This window comes from Parus major, chromosome 2, assembly GCF_001522545.3.
Source record: "Parus major isolate Abel chromosome 2, Parus_major1.1, whole genome shotgun sequence".
Lineage (NCBI taxonomy): Eukaryota > Metazoa > Chordata > Aves > Passeriformes > Paridae > Parus > Parus major.
Window position 1 is genome coordinate 37,486,145 of NC_031769.1, and position 18,600 is coordinate 37,504,744.

At 43.7% G+C, this 18,600-nt stretch overlaps 2 protein-coding genes across 4 annotated transcripts in view; both read left to right on the plus strand.

Annotated features, from left to right (window-relative positions):
- The first annotated feature begins 16,794 nt into the window (after positions 1-16,794).
- On the plus strand, positions 16,795-17,745 carry LOC107215661 (basic proline-rich protein-like). Its single transcript, XM_015652014.1, has one exon. The coding sequence runs from the start codon at positions 16,795-16,797 to the stop codon at positions 17,743-17,745; it is 951 nt and encodes a 316-aa protein (XP_015507500.1).
- Positions 16,894-18,600, plus strand: part of LOC107200946 (ubiquitin-conjugating enzyme E2 E2) — a 202,188-nt gene continuing 200,481 nt past the window's right edge. For 2 of the 3 annotated variants that reach the window (XM_015620070.3, XM_015620072.3), the window contains exon 1: positions 17,599-17,871. The gene's annotated coding sequence lies outside the window, so the exon portion shown is untranslated. Of the gene's footprint in view, positions 16,916-17,598; positions 17,872-18,600 lie in introns of those variants that run through there. The other variant, XM_015620071.3, reaches the window with a different exon arrangement.

The following is an 18,600-nucleotide window of genomic DNA, read 5'->3' on the forward strand; positions in this document are numbered from 1 at the left end:
AACTGAACCTCCCCTGGCACAGCTTAAGGCCATTTCCTCTTGTTCAGTAACTGCCTGCCTGGAAGAAGAGTTCGATCTCCATCCAACTACAGCCTCCTTTCAGGCAGTTGGAGAGAATAGTAAGGTCACCCTGTGCCCCCTTTTCTCCAGGCTGAACAACCCCAGTTCCCTCAGACATTCCTCACAGGATTTGTGCTCCAGACCCTTCCCCAGCTCCATTTCCTCTCTCTGGACATGCTCCAGCCCCTCAATGCCATTCTTGTACTGAGGAGCCCAGAACTGAGCACAGGATTTGAGGTGTGGCCTCACCAGTGCTGAGAACGGGGGGACAGTCCCTGCCCTGCTCCTGCTGGCCACACCATTGCTGATACAGGCCAGTTCCATTGGCCTTCTTGGCCACCTGGGCTCTGCTGGCTCATGTTCAGCTGCTGTGGACCAGCTCCCTCAGGTTCTTTTCCACCAGGCAGCTTTTTTGCTTCTCCCCAAACCTGCAGCACTGCCTGGGGTTGTTGTGACCCAAGGGCAGGACTCAGCACTTGGTCTTGTTGAACCTCTCACAGAAGCCTCAGCCTATTTGCTAGCCTTTCCAGATCCCTTCGCAGAGCCTTCCTACATTCAGCATATCATATCAACATCCTGCACAGCTTAGTGTGAGCAGTGAACTTACTGAAGATGAACTCAATCCCTTCATCCAAATCATCAATAGAGATATTAAACAGCACTGGCCTTAATTTCCCACAGCCTTTAGCAAAAAAACCCCAAATAACCCAAGCCAGCAACAGGGTGAAAAACCTCAAATCCTAGAACCCCAAAGCAGTATGAATCAGGTGATGTGGTGCTTCAAAGGCCTCTAGATTTAAAGATTCTGAACACACAGTCAGAGTTGCTTCAGTGGAAACTCTTGTCTTTTTATTATCAATAAAGATTTAAAAATCTGCATAGTTAAAATTATATAGTACAAGGCCAAAAAGGAAAACAGAGCTCTACATCAGGGAATTACAAATCTGTTATGGTTTAGCAGATGGTCATCTCTTCTGTATTAGATGTCTTTATCCTGGACTAACTGTGTCCCATACAAATGGCAAAGAAATTCACAAATCTCCAAACCACAGCTGAGCTAACCTGATTTGAACAGTGGACCAGGACTGTTTTTAAGATTTTTTCTGATGTGTCTGGAGGAGAATTAAAGAAATCTCCCGTGGGAACAGCCGCAGATGATGAGACCCTTCATCACCTCATTGGTTTTGTCTGTGAAGAAACTTCTCCATTATTGTGTTTTTAAACTCTGTCTCCTCAAGTTGATTTGGGATGTACATTCCTTCACTGTTTCTTTCTTCCTTCGTAATTTATCCTTGGAGATGAGTAGCTGACTCAAGATACAATACAGGAAGATTTATGCTAGCCAATATTGGAAATCACAGGAGAGACAATAGAGAGCCTCACCTTAAAAATACATGTGCTTAATCATCATAAAAAGCATAACAGTGAAAGGGTGGTGTGCCAGACTTTGTAATTGATGATGCTGACACAAAACTAGAGAAACGTGGCAGAATTCTATGGGATTTTTACTTTATTTTTAGAGAAAGTAAAGTGAAGTGGCAGTGCTTCAATAAGGGGAAGGGTGCTGGACCTGGTATCATGATATCATAGTATCAAAGCAGGCTGCTCCACACTGCCTGCAGAAATTTAGCAGAAACTTGAGCCATTGCTTTGCTGGAGGCAGCTGATGAGCTGCATCCTGCCTCCAGGCTGAGCTCCTGTAGGCAGTCTTTTAGAAATCAGACAACTGCCTTCAAAAACGGCACTCAGTGTTATTCAAAAAATGGAGGCAAGGCAACTCACTCTCTTCAAGCACCGGACATCTGATTATTTATGGTGCTTGAACTCTCACACCAGTCCCATGAGTTTTATGCCAGCATTCAGCCACTGATCCTCTGCTCCTGAGAGATATCTAGGTGCATGGCCTGCTACATGCAAATTATTCCTGCTTGGGAAAGCAGTGGCTTCCTGAGCCTCCCCATGGGAGAGTTGGGCAGATTTTCACCGGCATTATGCTGCCTTTGGCTTTGGCTCCTTGCATTTCTGCACTGACCAAGGAGCCATTCTTCCCTACCTGTAAGCCCTAGGTAAGAGGAACTATTGTCACACATGTAAGCATTGATGTTTTGTTAACATTTTATCTGACTGCTAAAGCTATTGTGCCAGAAGAGGAGGGAGGGGGAAAAAGAGTAGAACAAAGGCTGGTTGCTTGCTGGCTGTTTGTCCTCAAGAGACTGATGTCCTGACGTCACCCAGCAGCGATTTCCTGACATCACCCAGCAGCACAGGCAGAGCCAAGCATTCCTCTTTTGGTTCTTTTGCTGCTGGTCAGAGTGACAGTTCACTGCTGATTATGCTGCTGTAACAAATGGAAGGCAGAACACTTTTGTATTTTTTTTTCTCCTGGAAACTCAGAGTAAATTAGATTTGGTGCTCTGCCAAGAACAAAATACAGTCTACTATTGTAAGAATTGTTATGGGCCAGATCTTCAAATCTGTACTAGTGGCAAAGTGTGTTTGTCCAAATGTTGAGTTAGTAAAGATATCTGATTTGACCCAGTATCTTTTACATTTCTGCTTTTAATTCTCTTCCTCTCAGAACACACAACTGAATACAGTCTTTAGAACTGAAAAAAATTATCTGCTTAAATAAGTGGTTCAGGGTTCCCAGATGTAACTATACCTGGTCTGGCTGATTGAAGATCTTGGTTTTAAAACAGTGCAATTAATGTTTATAGTATACAAATATGAGCTCTGATGATCCCAACACTATTTGCACGCGTGGAATAAAATAATTCCAATGCACCCAGGAGGAGAAGGAAGGTCTAAATAATGTAATATCTAGGAGCCACAATAATAACTGTCATATAGAAAGTTGGAAATTACTTCTGTTTTCCTTGCTGCTTTTCCTAATGCTTGTTTTTCTTTTTTTCTCCAAAGCCTCTCAGAGTCTGAATAAAAGAACACTCGTGACATTTGCTAAAATTTTTAAGTGGATCTTGCCAACAACTTATATATGTTGGTTTTCCCTAAACTGCTAATTTCTAGCCAGTCTTCTCTTTTGAACTTCACAAGGGGGGCAGAGCAGACAGCTTAATCTAATCCCAAAAGTGCAAATGTCAGACTAATTTATTTTTTGACGGGCCCCACAAATGATTTTGAATAATTCCAAAATAGCTTATACATGCATGTTATATGTCCAGACATTAAAATCCAACAAGAAGAATCCAGTAAACAAAAGTTTCATTATAATTGATTTGCCTATCTCTGTCTCACAAAATTTTCCCAGCATTGTCTGGATGCAATGATGCCTGCTGTCATGAATACGGATTACATGGTTTAGTATCTCTTCTTTGCTGTGAAAAAGTGATTAAAATAGAATTTTAAATGGAATCATTTTATAAAAGGTTACAAGTTATTAGAGAAAATGTATTTTCACTGTAAATTTATTTTTAAGTGGCAGGATATGGGATGAAGAGGCAGTCTAGAAGGACCAGAAAGCAGTGGAGGAATTCCAGTGTTTTCATGTGAAAAATGTGGTGCCTTATTAGTAATAGTCTTTTTTGATAATGAGATTTGTTTTAATTAATAGTCTGTTTAACATGTGCATTCCATTATCAGGAATTACTGTGCTTCAGAGGCCTCTCAGTGGAAGTAAAGACACGGTGGAGGATGGTGTAAAGATGTTTGATGTAGAGCAAGCCACACTGGCTCCACAGCTGGGAGGAACAGATTCATATTATCATGGTGCTGTGAATGGTGACCACTGCAAAAGAGTGCTTTAGCTAGGGGACTCAGTCTCTACACCAGCAGGATCACCCATACCAGGCAAACATTACCCTCCATAAGAAACAGACAAATGCATTTTTCACTGGGGTAGAATATCATGTGGAATCACGCTGCACAGTAATATAGATGACCAAATCTATAAAAGCCAGGTTAAACAGGTAAAAAGTTGTTTAATTTTTGTTTGTATGTAAGGGATAGAAAATAAGAAATACTACCTTCTTCTTATAGAAAATATCCTTTCTACTCTTACTACTTTCACAACTCATCTCACAAAATAGACTAGACACTCGTTTGCGTCTATTTCTGCTGTCATAATACGTTCTCGAGAGGTTTGAGGTAAGATAGGAATAAAAAGCTGAGGCTTAACCTGCATGAAGGAATAAATATTGATAACTGATACCCACTGGGAGCAAAGCTGAGTCCTTCGCTCTGGCGGAGGAGATGCCAAAATCACTCTGCCATTTTCTTTACTGAGAGTACTGTACCTATGATGACATGAACCTCACAGGTTTACACTGGTGTAAATTATTATATTTGCTAGCCTTCCAGATGCTGAGATGCGTATTATTTTCCTAGGCCCAGCTCCCTCCCTCAACAATGTTTAGGAATGTGTCCTTGTAGCCACTTTGTACGACAGTTAATTACAGAGGTATGAACTGTCCCTGAAGTGATCACGCTAATTTCCTTCAGTAAGTGGATGTAGAAGAGTGCTCAGCCTACTGAAGGTAATGTCAATCCCATCTGAGTTTACTGAGTTTATGTGTTAAACCACTTTGTGACTGCAGAGTATTGCATATGAAAAGATTGAGACTCTTCTGGGTGATCGCCATCTGGGATTGCTGATCTGAGACAAGGGTGTGAAAGCATGCAGTCTGTGTGAATTGTCTGTATCCTCCCAGTTGCTGCTGCTCTGCGTCATTCTTTGAAGTATTCCCTAAGGAATGGCATACTACCCAGCTGAATCAAGCATGGTTAAGTCTTGCTATAATATCACATTTCCAAAGCTGGTCTATTTCAGATTGAAATAAGTTATGCCCATTGTATATATAATTTTTAAATCTAAAAATAATTCTTCCACAGAACAGAGAGAACTCCCCCCTTGCAAGTGTGTTGAAGGAGTAGTGATAAATCAATTAAGATACTTGGGGCTAGCTTTTTCAAACAATTCTCCTCTTGATCTATGCTTATTCTGTGAATCTCACTGAAATTTAGTTAAAGAATATTCCAAGATATTGATTCTGGAAATATGGTTGGAATTTTGCGTTTAGTCAGATTGGTTTTGTTCTGCATGTGAACTGACTCCAAGAAATAATTTTTTAATGGCTGAAAGTTAAGGGAAACTCTTTCTCAGTATTCCAGTAGCTCCCTCTATACTAAGACTGACTTATCAAAGCATTCCTTTTTGTCACTTAAACAGCACCTTGGACCAAAGCATTTGTGCTAAACTGTTAAATGACAGCCTGGGTCAGGGCAGAACACACAGGTATTGTTCAGAGAGCAGCAGAAGAAAGGCCCCAAAGAGACAAGTGCCCTTGTTAATGTCATTGCTCTAATACTGCTGACCTGACCAGTTTGCTGATGAGTACACTGAAGGAAGTAGAGTCTCCTAGGAGCTGGGGCCCTTCCTTTCTTGGGCAGAAAGTACTGAAAAGCTCAGGCAGCTACTTTAGTTTTGGCCCTTCAGATCCACACAGCTCAGATCTCATGTATATATACTTTACTTTATAGTTTATGTCTATATAACCCCACAATATTATAGTTAGTTAAAGAAGATTCTCTTCTGACAAGACTATTCCCATTTTAATCAAAATCTCCCCCTTACAGTACTTCTAATATCTTTGGGAGCTGCTGTTAATCTGGAAATATTTTCCACTTCTGAAATATTCCCTTAATGAGACTGCTATTACTGTGCATTTGAATTAATTCTAGAGTTTTCCAGGTATGCTAAAAGTATGAAACAAGGCCACCATAAAGTATGAGCACCATAAGGAGTTCAAACTAAAAAGGAAGATCACCTAGTAATAAATGCTGTATTATAAGAGGTTAGGGGGCATTACCAGATTAATATACGTCCCAGTATAGAGAGGGCTGAGATTTCAATTATTGCCTCTGATTTTTAGCAATTCTGACTTTTAGCATAGATGGCATCTTTGCAGATTTCATGCAGGGAGCATAAATAGCTGCTTTTACTTACAACTGCATAAACCTGTACCCTCACGATGTTACAACAACTTCTACAGTTATGCAGGAAATAGTACTAGATAGGCTTTGTCTTTGAAGGTTGCTCAGATACTCAGTATCTGGAAGAGAACAGCTTTCTGATTAACAGCCTCCTGATTTGTCATCAACCAACAGTCTGCGGGTTACAGTTTGGGAAGTGAGGGACTCAGGCACAAGTTCACACATCTAAAAGGAAAAAAAATCACAACAGATTGGATCGGGGGAGAGAAGATTATCCAGGGACAAAGTCAAGAAAAAGAACGTGTGTAAAGAGACAACAGGGAAAAATAGAGTTGTTGAAAAAGGAAAGGGATGAAGGAAGAGAGAAAATAGCAAGCTGCTCAGGTATGAAAGGCTTATTTGAAGAAAAGCAGGGAAAAAGTAGAAGGTAAGTGGAAAAAAAAGGCAAAAAGCAAATACAAAGGCAGAGAAAGGACAATGGGAGGCTTACTCAAACAGAATTAAATGTGAGATGTGCACCACAGTTTTTTCTCCCTAGTTCACCTCTTCGCCACTTGCTGTAGCAGCCTTTTTCTTACTTTAGTTTTGTGGATTTTCAAAGCTTAAAATACTCAGCCCCATCTTCATTATCTCAAGGTAATGAAAGTGGACTTCATTCCAGACGCCAAAACCTGTTTGCTACTAAATAAATTAATGAATAAGGCCATAAGCTGACAGACAAGTCAAATTTATAACACATTATCATCTGTTCCCTGAAGGAATAGGAGGGATAAAACAGCTTATTCACAGAAAGACACATTTTGCCTTGGATCACAACCTTTTAGGGTAACATCATATGGAAAGCAGGCATTATACAGAATTGTCCTAACAGTCACAGTGGCTACAGAAGGCGTGCTATGAAAGTAATCCCTGTCTTCAGACACTGAAGTATGAAGCGTCACAAGAAAGCATAGAGGAGTCAGAGGGGCTATGGTTTTCCACTTTCACATAGGGTATCCATGTGAAGAATACTCTGAAGCAGACAGAAGGCTACCTGGTACTTTGTGTACATGGAAAATCTGAAAAAGACTGTAAGCAAAGGAAGAGGAAAGTTTTGCTGAAGCACATACCCTCCCAGGGTGTTTTTGGTTCCGTGACTCCTTGCAATAGTGGCTTTAGAACATAAACTGTAACAGAAGTGTGGTTTGGAGAAAAAAAAAAAAAACCTACTGTATTTATATTAACAAATTGTAATAAAAGGAAAACAGTAATAGGCTTCATCTGAAAAACTTAGATATCCACTAGAGACAAAGATGATGCAGAAGGGAAATACCTGGCAAATGAAACATGTTGTTGACTGATTACAATTTTGAAGTAAGTATTTTTAATAGTATTTTTCTTCACAGTGAAGTTAGTTGATTTCTTCTATGTCCCTAAAATGCAAGGCTAGATGCAGATCTAAACTGAGATCCCTCTGGAAAGAACACTGAGGCAAAAAGCCTTAAATCTTTGCTACAAGTAGTGAGTAACGTGGGTCCCAATCTTGATCCCAGCTAAAAGAATGATAGGTAGAGGTCTACAGCTTGCAGTAAATAGTGACAAACTAAACAAAAGGTGTTGAAGTGCTGGCTGCTCGTCTCCCAGGAATCCTTACAGAGGTTACCAAACTTCTCCCTGAGGTTGCTCTTAACAGTAGGGAACTGGACAGCTCATGAATCAGCTCTAAACCACCACAGCTTGGCCTATTACAGTAAACCAACATTGATTTTGGTTTGTGCTGAACTGCAAGGTTCAGAAGCCATTTGGTCTGCCCCACTACAAGGTAGATGCCTACAGAAGACAACAGAGGTGTGGGGTGCTTCCTTTTGCTTCAGCCACTGCACTTTCACCTGCCATTAGCTGTGTGCAGACACCTTTACAGGAAGTTCACTGGAGAAGACCACAAAACAACCTAAAAGAAACTTCCAGCTTAGACTGAAACTCTGACAATGATCATTTGTAGTTTGCTTGGGATCTCTGTCTTCCTGTATCATTGTTAAAAGTGTACATTTTTGTTGCTAGCAAGAATGCAGCTGCAACCTGAGATGTCAGACATGGATTTTTTCTGTTCCTGGAGTGAAAAATGGTATTCAGGTCACCTTCACTGCTATGCTGTGGAAAATTAAAACTCTTGTAGCATTCACTGATGCTTCCAAGAGTTTTATTAATATTTGGCATCTCAACCTGAAGGATTTATAAATCTATACAAATATCAGGGGGAGAGGGGGAGCCTGAGTTTTTAACATCCATGTGACTATTACATACATTTTGTGAGAGAAACTGAGGAAAAGTTGCTCATTTGTGTAGTTACACTAGTTATCTTAGCTCTTCTTACTTTATATTCTATGTTTTACCATAAAAGACTGACTCCACAACACTTATAACAAAATCTGATGCCACATAAAACTACACAGTTTAGAGTTGCATTCTAAGTTCAAAATTAATTCATTTTTAGAAAAAGCCTTACTATGCCATTCATTAACTTTTGCATTAATCTAGATACTGTTTTGAGCAAACTTGACTATAGATATGTTTTGGTGATCAAACTATGTGAAGTAAATGAAACCACATCACCCAAGCTTTGATGCTTCTAAGTCAGTTTTGGTTTGCATTTTGAGTTCCAGATGAAAGCCACAGTTGAGGGAAAGAACTGTTATGAATCAGAATAAAGAAAATGCTCATGTGAGGTTCTCCCTAAAGAAACCCACAGACTTTTGCACAGTTCTCTATTTTCCCTATAAAATTAAAGAGCACTTTAAACCTTCCTTCAGAAATAGAGTAAAGCTAAAGTCTCCTGTCAGAGAGCTTGCCCTTTTCAGAGTTTCAAAACACAGACAGATTTTAAGGAACACATTCCCTACGGTACATTCAGGACTGTTTTATTAAAATACATACACAGCAAATAATGTATGGCAACACTTAAAAGGGTTTTATAGTGGCAATTAGGATTTTATCCAAAGTCCATTAATGCCACTGGAAATGTGTCCATTTATTTTGAAGGAGTTTGCAGTAGGTCCACATCAAAAAAAGCAGTACACTGGTCTCTAAGCCTATCTTAGTCCATCCAGGTGAGAAGAAAGCTGTGTCTGTTTCACATGCCTCCCTTACCTTCTGGGCTGTTACCAATGGATTTTTAATTACCAGTAATGGGCAGACCATTATATTTAAATTGCCATCCAATTTCTGGCCCATTGTTTCAGATCTGTGGGCTCTGTGAGCAGATGCCGAGGCAGCTGTGCAGCTCACAGCTTCCATGGCATTTCACCTCAAGAGAGATGTAGCACAGCAAGCCATTTAGCTGGCATCCCCTGCCACCGGGAACTTTGGTCTGGTAACACAGTGCAATCCAAGCTGCTGGCGTGCAGGAGGGAAAAGCTATTGTTGAATCTCTTCCAAAACCAAATTATGTCTCCCATTGTCTCAAAGGAATAATAAACCCTGGCTGGCTGATTGTAGAATATAATAATAATCTAGCTGAATTAGTGGGCATTCCTGGGAGTGACTGATTTCTGCTTTTTCCCAGCAGCATTTTTTTTTTTCCAAGAGAGTAATTCTACTCTGGAAAACAGGATTTATGTATACATAACTATATGGAAACTAAATTTAAGAAATTTAGTAATGTTATACTTAGAATCATACTTCTTTTGTGTCCATAATCAAAATAAAATGTTCTTAGCAAAAATACATATTGAAAGTGGTTTTACTGACATAGTGTCAGGGCCCTGAGGGCACCTGCCAGCCCAATTCTCCTTGTCCAGCCTCCCCTGGGGACTCCCCCACCCTGCCCAGGGGTCTGTGTTAGATCCTCAGGACTGTCAGCCTCATCCCAAGGGAAGCTGCCAATGTCCAGGGCAGAGCAGAGGCCACTGTATTAGAAGGAATTTCAAACAAAAATATCCACACTGACACTGACCCATCATGCTAGGTCTGTTTGTCCCACTTAGTTTGAACTGGATGCTTGAAAATCTCACTAGTGCATCAGCACACAGTTGCACGGCATGTTTCAATTGGTAACACACAATTTGTTATTTTAATGTATTTTTCCAGTTAGTGGTGGATTGTGGTGTTTTCTTGGTTTAAGTCATACCTTTGATCTCAAGTAGAATCCCAGGCTTGATGTCATCAAGCAATTTAACACCTATTTGTGATCCTGACAATCATGATTCACAAGCTAAGGATCCTGTAACCTTGCCTGCAGATGTTATGCTAGCAGAGCAAGCATTCCCACTTTCACCAAAGCATGGGCAGAAGCACCTTTTCAAAATGTGAAGTGGTTAGACCTTTGACTGAGGATGCCAGAGACACAGGCACAAGCCACCTGTTTTCCTGGAGGGGCTCTTAATCTCACATTGCTACCTTGAAAACATGCAGTGGTGTGGGAAGGGGACAGGGGACTTCCTAACCTCTCCTGCTAATGCTGTTCCATTTTGAATGGGATCATTAAATATTAAAAGAGTGAAAGATCAAAAGATAGAGAATGACTTTTAGCCTGTTTGTTAGGCATCTCACGTTTTCAGTTCCAACCCAGGGAAGATGTAGGTATATTTTAGAGAGAAGAGACACAATGAGAGAGAACAAATAAGCCAAGCACCAAAATGCTGTACAGTTTAGGACACAATTCTAAGACTTGCAAACTGTGAGGGTTTTGTCCTTTCAGGCAGCAGCCAGAATTAAATTTCTACTTCCCACATTATCAGTGATGCCTCTATCAGCAGATTGGACAGGCAAGGGTTTTCTGCTAGAACCAGACGACTATGAACTCACTGGTGATCCTGGCACTATGTCCCAACCAATTCAGCTAATCTACCTGTAGTTAAAGCCCCAATGAGAGGTATGTTATATAGTCTTACGCAAATATTCCATATTTGTGGAAGACTCTGTGCCGTTGTCATCTCTCCCTGCCACTTCCTGATGACTAGGTTAAGTAGATAACTACTCAGCCAAATATTTGTGGACCTCCACTGTCTAAATATCCAGCTCTGCTCATCTATCTCCCTTGAAATGTGTGGCCTTCCCTGAGAACTGTGCACTTCACTAGCTTTTACAGCATCAATTGTTAGAAACTGCAACAGATATCAAATTGCCTTTGTGGGCCTAGCCTTCAGCTATGCCATGGGTTCCTGTTCCAAAAATTTGCCAAACAGGGGAAACAGAGACAAAGAAATGCTTCAAAGAGAAACTGTGTGCTGGATTATCTAATTACTTTCCACTTTTCCAAAGTAACAGTAAAATGCAAGAAACATCCACTTTGCAGAGGCAGAAATGCCTATATAAGATGCTTAAATAAGGGTTCACTTGGATTAAAATACAGGAATAAATACAGCTATGGAGGCTCTCAACTGAGTTATGAAGTCAAGCAAAACTCTTTCAAATACCCATGATGATAAGACGAAGATGCCCAAGAGTCCACTTTTGTGCAGCTCAGGGCTCTGAACTGTGGAGAGCATACACAGGACAAAGGTCTGCTTACTTAGGAAGTAGGTACGTGTTCCTGTGTTGTGCTTTCCAGCTTTCTAAAAAAAATTTTTGCCTCACCTGTGTCCTCCCTGCTGCCCCTCCATGACTTTGCAGCCTTGGGAACAGTTCTAGTGTGATTAAGACAGTGTGTCCCTGCCACAAAGTTTCTGCACCCACTGCTTACTTCATTTTGTGCAGTTGAGGAAGATGCTGTTTTGATTCCTGCTCCATAAAGTTCTACAGATGTAGTTTATGAAAGAGCACAGAGAAGTTTGCCAGGTTCTGCCTAGACCTATAGGCAAGAGATTCCTTTTCTTCCCTGCAATAGTTACCATTAAGGATGAGACAAAAGATGTTTGATTTTTTTCTTCCTTTATTTGTCCTCGGACTGGCAGCTGCTGTATTGGCACCAGTTGTGTATAAGATTCCACAAAGCAGAAGGAATAATTTAGGTTTATCAAACTGCAGACATTCCCCTTCATCCCCTCCAATTACAGCCCAAATCAGGCTCTTTGGCTGGGACTTTCAGGAGACAAGTGCAAAATATGACTAGTCTGACTTATTAATGCAGGGGACTTCCACTTCACTGGGGGAATCCTGGGCAGGGAACATGTGGGTATTTTCCACCATCTACGAGGCAGACAGTCTGCTTTCGACTCATTGTGGTCTGCTGGGTTCCTGAAATATATTTGGTCATTTCTATTGCAGCACTGAACAAGCCTGCTTATGGGGTTTGGTTTACTGTGGTGGATGAAGAGCCTACTCCCTAGGCATGCATTAATCGTGCATTAAACATAGAGAACATTAGCCCACATTCTTCTGGAACCTTAACTTTATTAAAAGGGAACACGAGTGCCCACGGCTTCTTTTTCTGTGTAAAGATGTAACTTTTCCAACAGAACCACAAGAGATCCCCAGAATTTTCTTTAATCAGAAAACCAAGCTCTGATCCTGTGAATTAAGATGTTATGAAACCAACAGAAAATAATAGGAATGCGGAGGTGCTGAGGAGAGTGTGGAAATAATACCTAAAACATCCCAATTTTCTTTTCTAACCTATCTTCACTTTTCAACATCCTCTCCCACATATGGTGATGAACTAAGACAGGCAATGCAGGGAATTCTTCCAGTTACAGGTCACTGCATTACATTAGCTCTGGAAATAAAGATTTTTCCCTTCAGTACATGCAATATGAGATTTTTAAAGCAGCAGCTTAATCTAGGATTCAGTTGTCAGCAATGTCCGTGTAGAAACTATCACAGAATTATCCTGTGCAATTATCTTGCAGTTAGTCTTTAAGTTAGGCTCTAAACCAGCACATAGAAACAAACCTCTGTTCTGGACATTATGCAGTTAATTTATTCCCTATCCTAAACAAAAATACAGGCTTTCATTAAGGACACGGAAGCAAATTATTACCTCCCTCCTACTCACTCCTAATATGTTTTATCTTTATTCTTTACAATCCTGGATAGCAAAGCAGCTGAGAGCCACCAGGATTTCTGATGCCACATGGTTATTGTTCCAGTTGTTTGTTCTGGTTCCAGCTGAATGATAGTGGGAGCTGTTCTGCTTCTGAGCAAAGGGGAGGAGGAGCTGCAAATTCTTAGTTTTTTAGGCTAGAATGAAAAAGACCTTAAAAGCTGTTTGCCACACAACTTACAACTCCTTTTGTATTTAATGGCCTGAAAATATTAGAGTGAATAAATGCTAATGATTTGGGGGTTTGCAGTATTGTAGAGCAAATAAAGAAGTCAGGCTAGCAATAACTTGCTTCTGTGTTCACACAATCAGTTTACTTCAGAATGCCATGAAAATACTTTAAACAGACTTCTGTCAAGGCATTGTTGAATAATAAGCTTACCTAGTGTTCAGGATTCAATCAATGTTTTCCTTGATATAGGATGTCATTTTGTAAGTGATGAGGACATACACAATTAACTGAAAACTCTAATTAAATTTCTGCTGCAGGTATTTTCCTTGCTACGCCACTTTATTCTACATGCTGACTGAAGAGAAACAAAAAGACTCCTGATCTCTGAATCACTCAGATACTGCATTTTCAGACACAACTGGCACTTCAAAGATCAGGGTACCTGTGAATTTCAGTTTACATTTGCCAACATACAGAGTGGGATTCATCCAAGTGGCAACAAAAGCAAAGCAAGTTTGTAGAAAAAAAAAATTAATTAGATGCTGTGTGAGAATAAACTATCTACAAATAGGAGAAAGAACTACCAAAGAGGAAAAAAAAATGAAGAGGCTAGATCCTCTGGATGGTCCTTACAGCTTTATGCCATTATAGTAGCATAAGGAAAACCAGCTATGGGAGAAGAATCCCGGAACAGCATAAAGCTACTGCAGAAACTCCTCATTCTGTGCCCCCACCACAGCTCAGGATGGAGGACCAGACTGGGAAAGAGAGGGCCTGCTGCTGAGAGCTGCCTGCTGTCCACTCTCCAAACAGCCCCATGGGGCCCAACTCCCAGCAGGGGAGAGATGGGGGGAACAACACAGGCTATGACAGCTCCTGTGGAGCTGGAAAGTGGAATCAGGTAAAGAACGAATAAAGGAGCCTTTGTCCCCATTCCTCCAACCTTCTGCTGATAATAGTTCAGATGGATGAAACAAACTGGCTCATTAGGACTTGGTTGGAAAAGATTGATATAACAATCAGGCACATCATGGACAAATGAATATTACCATCTCACCTTTTAATAGAAAATATTTAAGTTTGAAAGAGAGATATGCTATTACAAGAGAGATAGTTATTTCTTCACTTATACCATAGCTGAGATGATTTCTCATCTTTTCTCTACCTCAGAAAACCAAACCCTTTTTACCAGCTTTAACTTGACAATGGTGTTCATTCAATGACCTTAACAGTGATATAAAAATGACATGTCCTTTTAAATGGGAATGAACAGTAGTGAATAAATAGAAGTGCAGAAAAAAAAAAAATCAAAGTTGCATTTTTCCTATTTCTTATTTTGACATAGAACAATATTTCCCTGGTTTTTAACTAAAAAGAAATGGATAAAACTCACCATAATTGAGTACAGCTCAAAAAGTAAAAAAGCCTGAAATAGATCTATTATTTCTTTAAATTAAACACTTCTAAATGGAAACTATGCTCAGGTTTCTGCAACTTCATAGATTTTGACTGACATATCTGTCCTTATAACAGACACTCTAAATCAAGAGCCCTTAACAGAAGTGTCCTTAACTGTAACAGTTTTAGAGCGTGACTGCCTGAGCCAGGTGAGATGAACTCCAGTGTGTCTCCAAAAGGAAGGTCCAAGCCTCTGTAGGTTTAAAGAACTTATGCTGCTTTGGATGTGATTTGTGGTGTAAATAGCGTCAGCTTTTAGAAACCACAAAAAACTAATCATGGGGAGAAAAAAAAAAAAAAGGTGTAACTTTTGTGTCTTAGCACTCTAGCATGGGTGAAATCTAACACGGGGGTATTGCCCCTCTCTTCAAAAGGACCAGGATTCAACCTATATAATCCAAATTTAGGAAAGTCTTCCAAAGGATTTTGAGCAATATTATGCAACCTTTAACACCTGAGGGCCAAACACACTATTTAGAAAGGTCAGAAGGATAAAAATGGGAGCAGCTGACTACCCTGCCCTATTCTCTTTACACTGCACAGGTAGGGCTGATTCAAAACCACTGCTTTTAAAACAGGGCACACCTCAGTGTGTATGTTCTATTCATAAGGCAGTACAAACCTTCTGCCTAGTTTAGCTGTCCTTAATTTAAGCCCTACCATTTAGGGCTCTGGGCCAGAGGTTACACACCAAAAGAAACAATCAGGGCCTGACTTGTGATGACTCAAACCTCTCACTCGGTGCTGAAACACTTCAGCGCTCCCTTGATTATTTTGGCACTGGGAATTTATGACCCAGATTCTGGGACACTGTATGGCCCCATCCTGCCCCTGTCTCAATTAGGCTATTCACTCAGCTTCTCTCTCTGTGCTTCCTGCAAACCCTAGTAGAAAAGGTCTGTAATGAAACACCATGAACTGTCACCAAAGAGAAGTCCTGAGACAGGCTGAGGAGTTAGCACAGCCGAATGTACACCTTCTGTAAGGCACCTTTAAGCCGTTAGAGCAACATTAAGGAAATACGGTTAGAAGAATCATTTAGAATTGAATGTTATCGCTTCCTGTGTGGTTTTCAGGAGGTCTATTTTTGAATGACTGAAAGGAGAAAGCATGGTTTAAGTGATTTTAGAAAAGGGCACCATGATGTCAAGAGTGTGCAATGCACCTTTCAGCACAATGAGAAGCATTATTTGCAGGAGATTTGCATTTTTTAAAGGACTTTCATACACCATATTCTATTAATTACTTGATTTTTAGTTCTTCGGAGAAGTAAACGTATGCTAGCAGTTAGAAACTCACCTAGCCGACATTAGAAGCTTTTATCCATCATAAGCAGGAAAATATCTTGTAAATGCCTATGGGACAGGAAGAACTAGCTGACTATGGTATTTTTAGATTTAGGTGAAAATATCACTGGGATTATTTAGCAAAGAAATAGGAAAAGGAAATAAACCAAGTAAATTAAAAACAATTTCTCAACAAAGAAAATTATTACTTTTATGTACAGGGAAACTGCAAAAACCACTTATGCTATCTGAATATAATATGAGAGAAGGTATCAATAATGTTTCTAATCCTTATATATCTCAGTAATGCTTCAAGTTTTCAACTTCTGTATGTTTGGTGGCAGAGACTCCACCTACCCCTCGACCGTCAGTCAGAAAAAATACAACACTTCACAGCTCAACCAGGGAGAAACTTTTCCTCTTGCACGTGGAATGCATTTTATTTTTATTTAATTCCCTTTAGCTGTTAAAAGAGGGAAAACATTTTGACTTGGCATTACCCTTTTACCTTTGACTGGTATATTTCCCTGTTACAGGAAGAAAGGTTTGAGGTGATAGTTTACATAACACAGCTAAGCATATTATGTAAAGATTAAAGCAGCAGGGTCGGCACAGGGACAGAAGTGTCTCACCCGCCCAGCAGAGCCGGGGTTACCTGACAGCCAGTTCTGCTGGAGGTTTGTTTTGTTCCAGGTTAATAGTCCCACTAAACAACTAACATTTAAGTGCGGCTCTGCCTTGGCCTCTTCCCTTCCTGACTGCGATGCTTTCCACAGAGGCAATGTCTGCTTGCGTGGGAGGTGAGGTTCGTTTACCTGGCCACAATCAGGCGACCTATCTCCAGCCGGGATGCTGCACGTCACCCGGTGCCGCCAGCGGCCGGGGGCGGTTTGTGCCACCCAGCCGCGCTGATGCCACGCAGCGGTCGAAACTACCACGGTAACACGAAGTGTGGCCACCGAGTGCCACGGGCCTGGGCCCTGCCTGCAGGCCGGCGGGAGCACGGCGTGCCCTCGCACCGCCCCTCCGCAGGTACCGCGTCCCTCCCCGCCCGGGGCATCGCCCGCGTCCCCCCGGCTGCTCCCTGCGGCTCCGCGGAGACAAAGGCGCCGGGAGGTGCGGGCGGCGGGCCGGCAGGACCGGGGAGGGGGCGGAGGAGGGGGCGACTGGCTAGGGGAACAAAGGAGCCGAAAAAGACGAGAAGAACCAAGAAAGTTGATACCGGCCTCCGCCGCCCCCTGCCCTGTCCCGGCCCGCCCCTCCCACCTCCCGGACTTTGGCGTGAGGGCCCGCGGCAGCCCGGCGGCGGCAGGAGAAAGGCCGGGTACCCTCACCTCCATCCGCCCCCCAGAATCCCCGGCCGAAAGTCCCCGCTCGCCCCATCCCCTCCCGCCTCCTCCTTCTTCTTCTTCTTCTTCCTCTGCCCCGCTGACCCCGCCCAGCCCCCGGTGCTTCCCTTTAACGCGCGCTCCCGCCGCCGCCTCTTGCCCCTCCCCCCTGCCCGGCGGCGCGCGGCCTCCGCCAGCCCCCGCGGGCACGCGCCCGCCCGCGCCCCCCCCATCCCGTCACTTCCCCCCCCGCTCCCTCGCCGAAATCGCGCGCGCGCGCCCCCGCCCTCCCGCTCCTCCCTCGGCGGCCCGCGAGCGCCCGGAATAATTGGCTGGCGGGCGCGCGCGCGCGCGCGGAGGCGGCGGCGGGGGTGCGCGCGCGCGCGCGGCAGCGGCTTCACTTCTCTCCGGGCAGCGGGGGCAGGAGCGGCGGCGGTGGGAGAAGCAGCAGCAGCGGCCGTCGCTGCTGCTCGGGAGAGACGGGAAAGGGGAGAGGAAGCCGAGAGCCAGGAGCGCGGGGGAGCGGGCTCATGACTCAGTGAGTGGCTGCAGCCCCTTTCCAGCCCCGCGCCCGGCCGGAGTCGGGGCGACCGCGACGGATTGTCCCGCAGCCTGTGCCCGGCACCAGCGAGAGAGAGAGAGACCTGCGCTCGCCTGCAGGTAGCAGCGGCTTTCCCCCCGTCTCCGCCGGGGTACACCTACCTCTGCCCCGGCTGAGCTCCCCGTCTGCCTCCCCTCCCCCCGCCGGGCTCCTACCCCCCCCGTCGCTCGCCATCCCTCCCCCACGGCAGCACCCTCTCCCCCACATTTATCTGCGACCCTCGGTCTCTACATTTATCCTTCATCTTCCTCTTCCCTCCCCTCTCCGCATGCCCCTGGTGCTGCCTGGTACCCCCTTCCCCCCCTTGTCATCCTCGGCCGTGCCCTTTCATAGCAACCGTCCCGGCCGCCCCCCCGCCGCCCCCGGCCACCTCGGCATCTCTGCCGGCGCTCCCCGCTCCCCCAGGCTCCATCCAGCCTCCATTGCTCCTCAGCACCCCCACACCCTCTCAGCAACTCTTCCATGTCCATTTGTCCTGCTCGCCCTGCTGCGGGCGGGAGCAGCGACCACCCCCTCTCCCCACCGCCCCTGTGGCCCTGCTCCGCATGGTCCCCGCGGCACTCTGTGCGCCCCTGGCTCTCTCGGGCGCCGGGGTACCCCCGCCCCCCACCACGAGCTTCCTGGGATGCGCTGTCCCCACACCCCCACCACAACGGTGGGCACCCCGTGCTGGAACCCCTCGGGAAAGGCACTCCCCCCGCCCCCACCCCCCGCGCCCCGAGGAGCCCCGCAGCCCAACCCTCTCCCTTCCCGCATGTGCCCCCGACGTCTTCCTCTCGCAGTCTCCT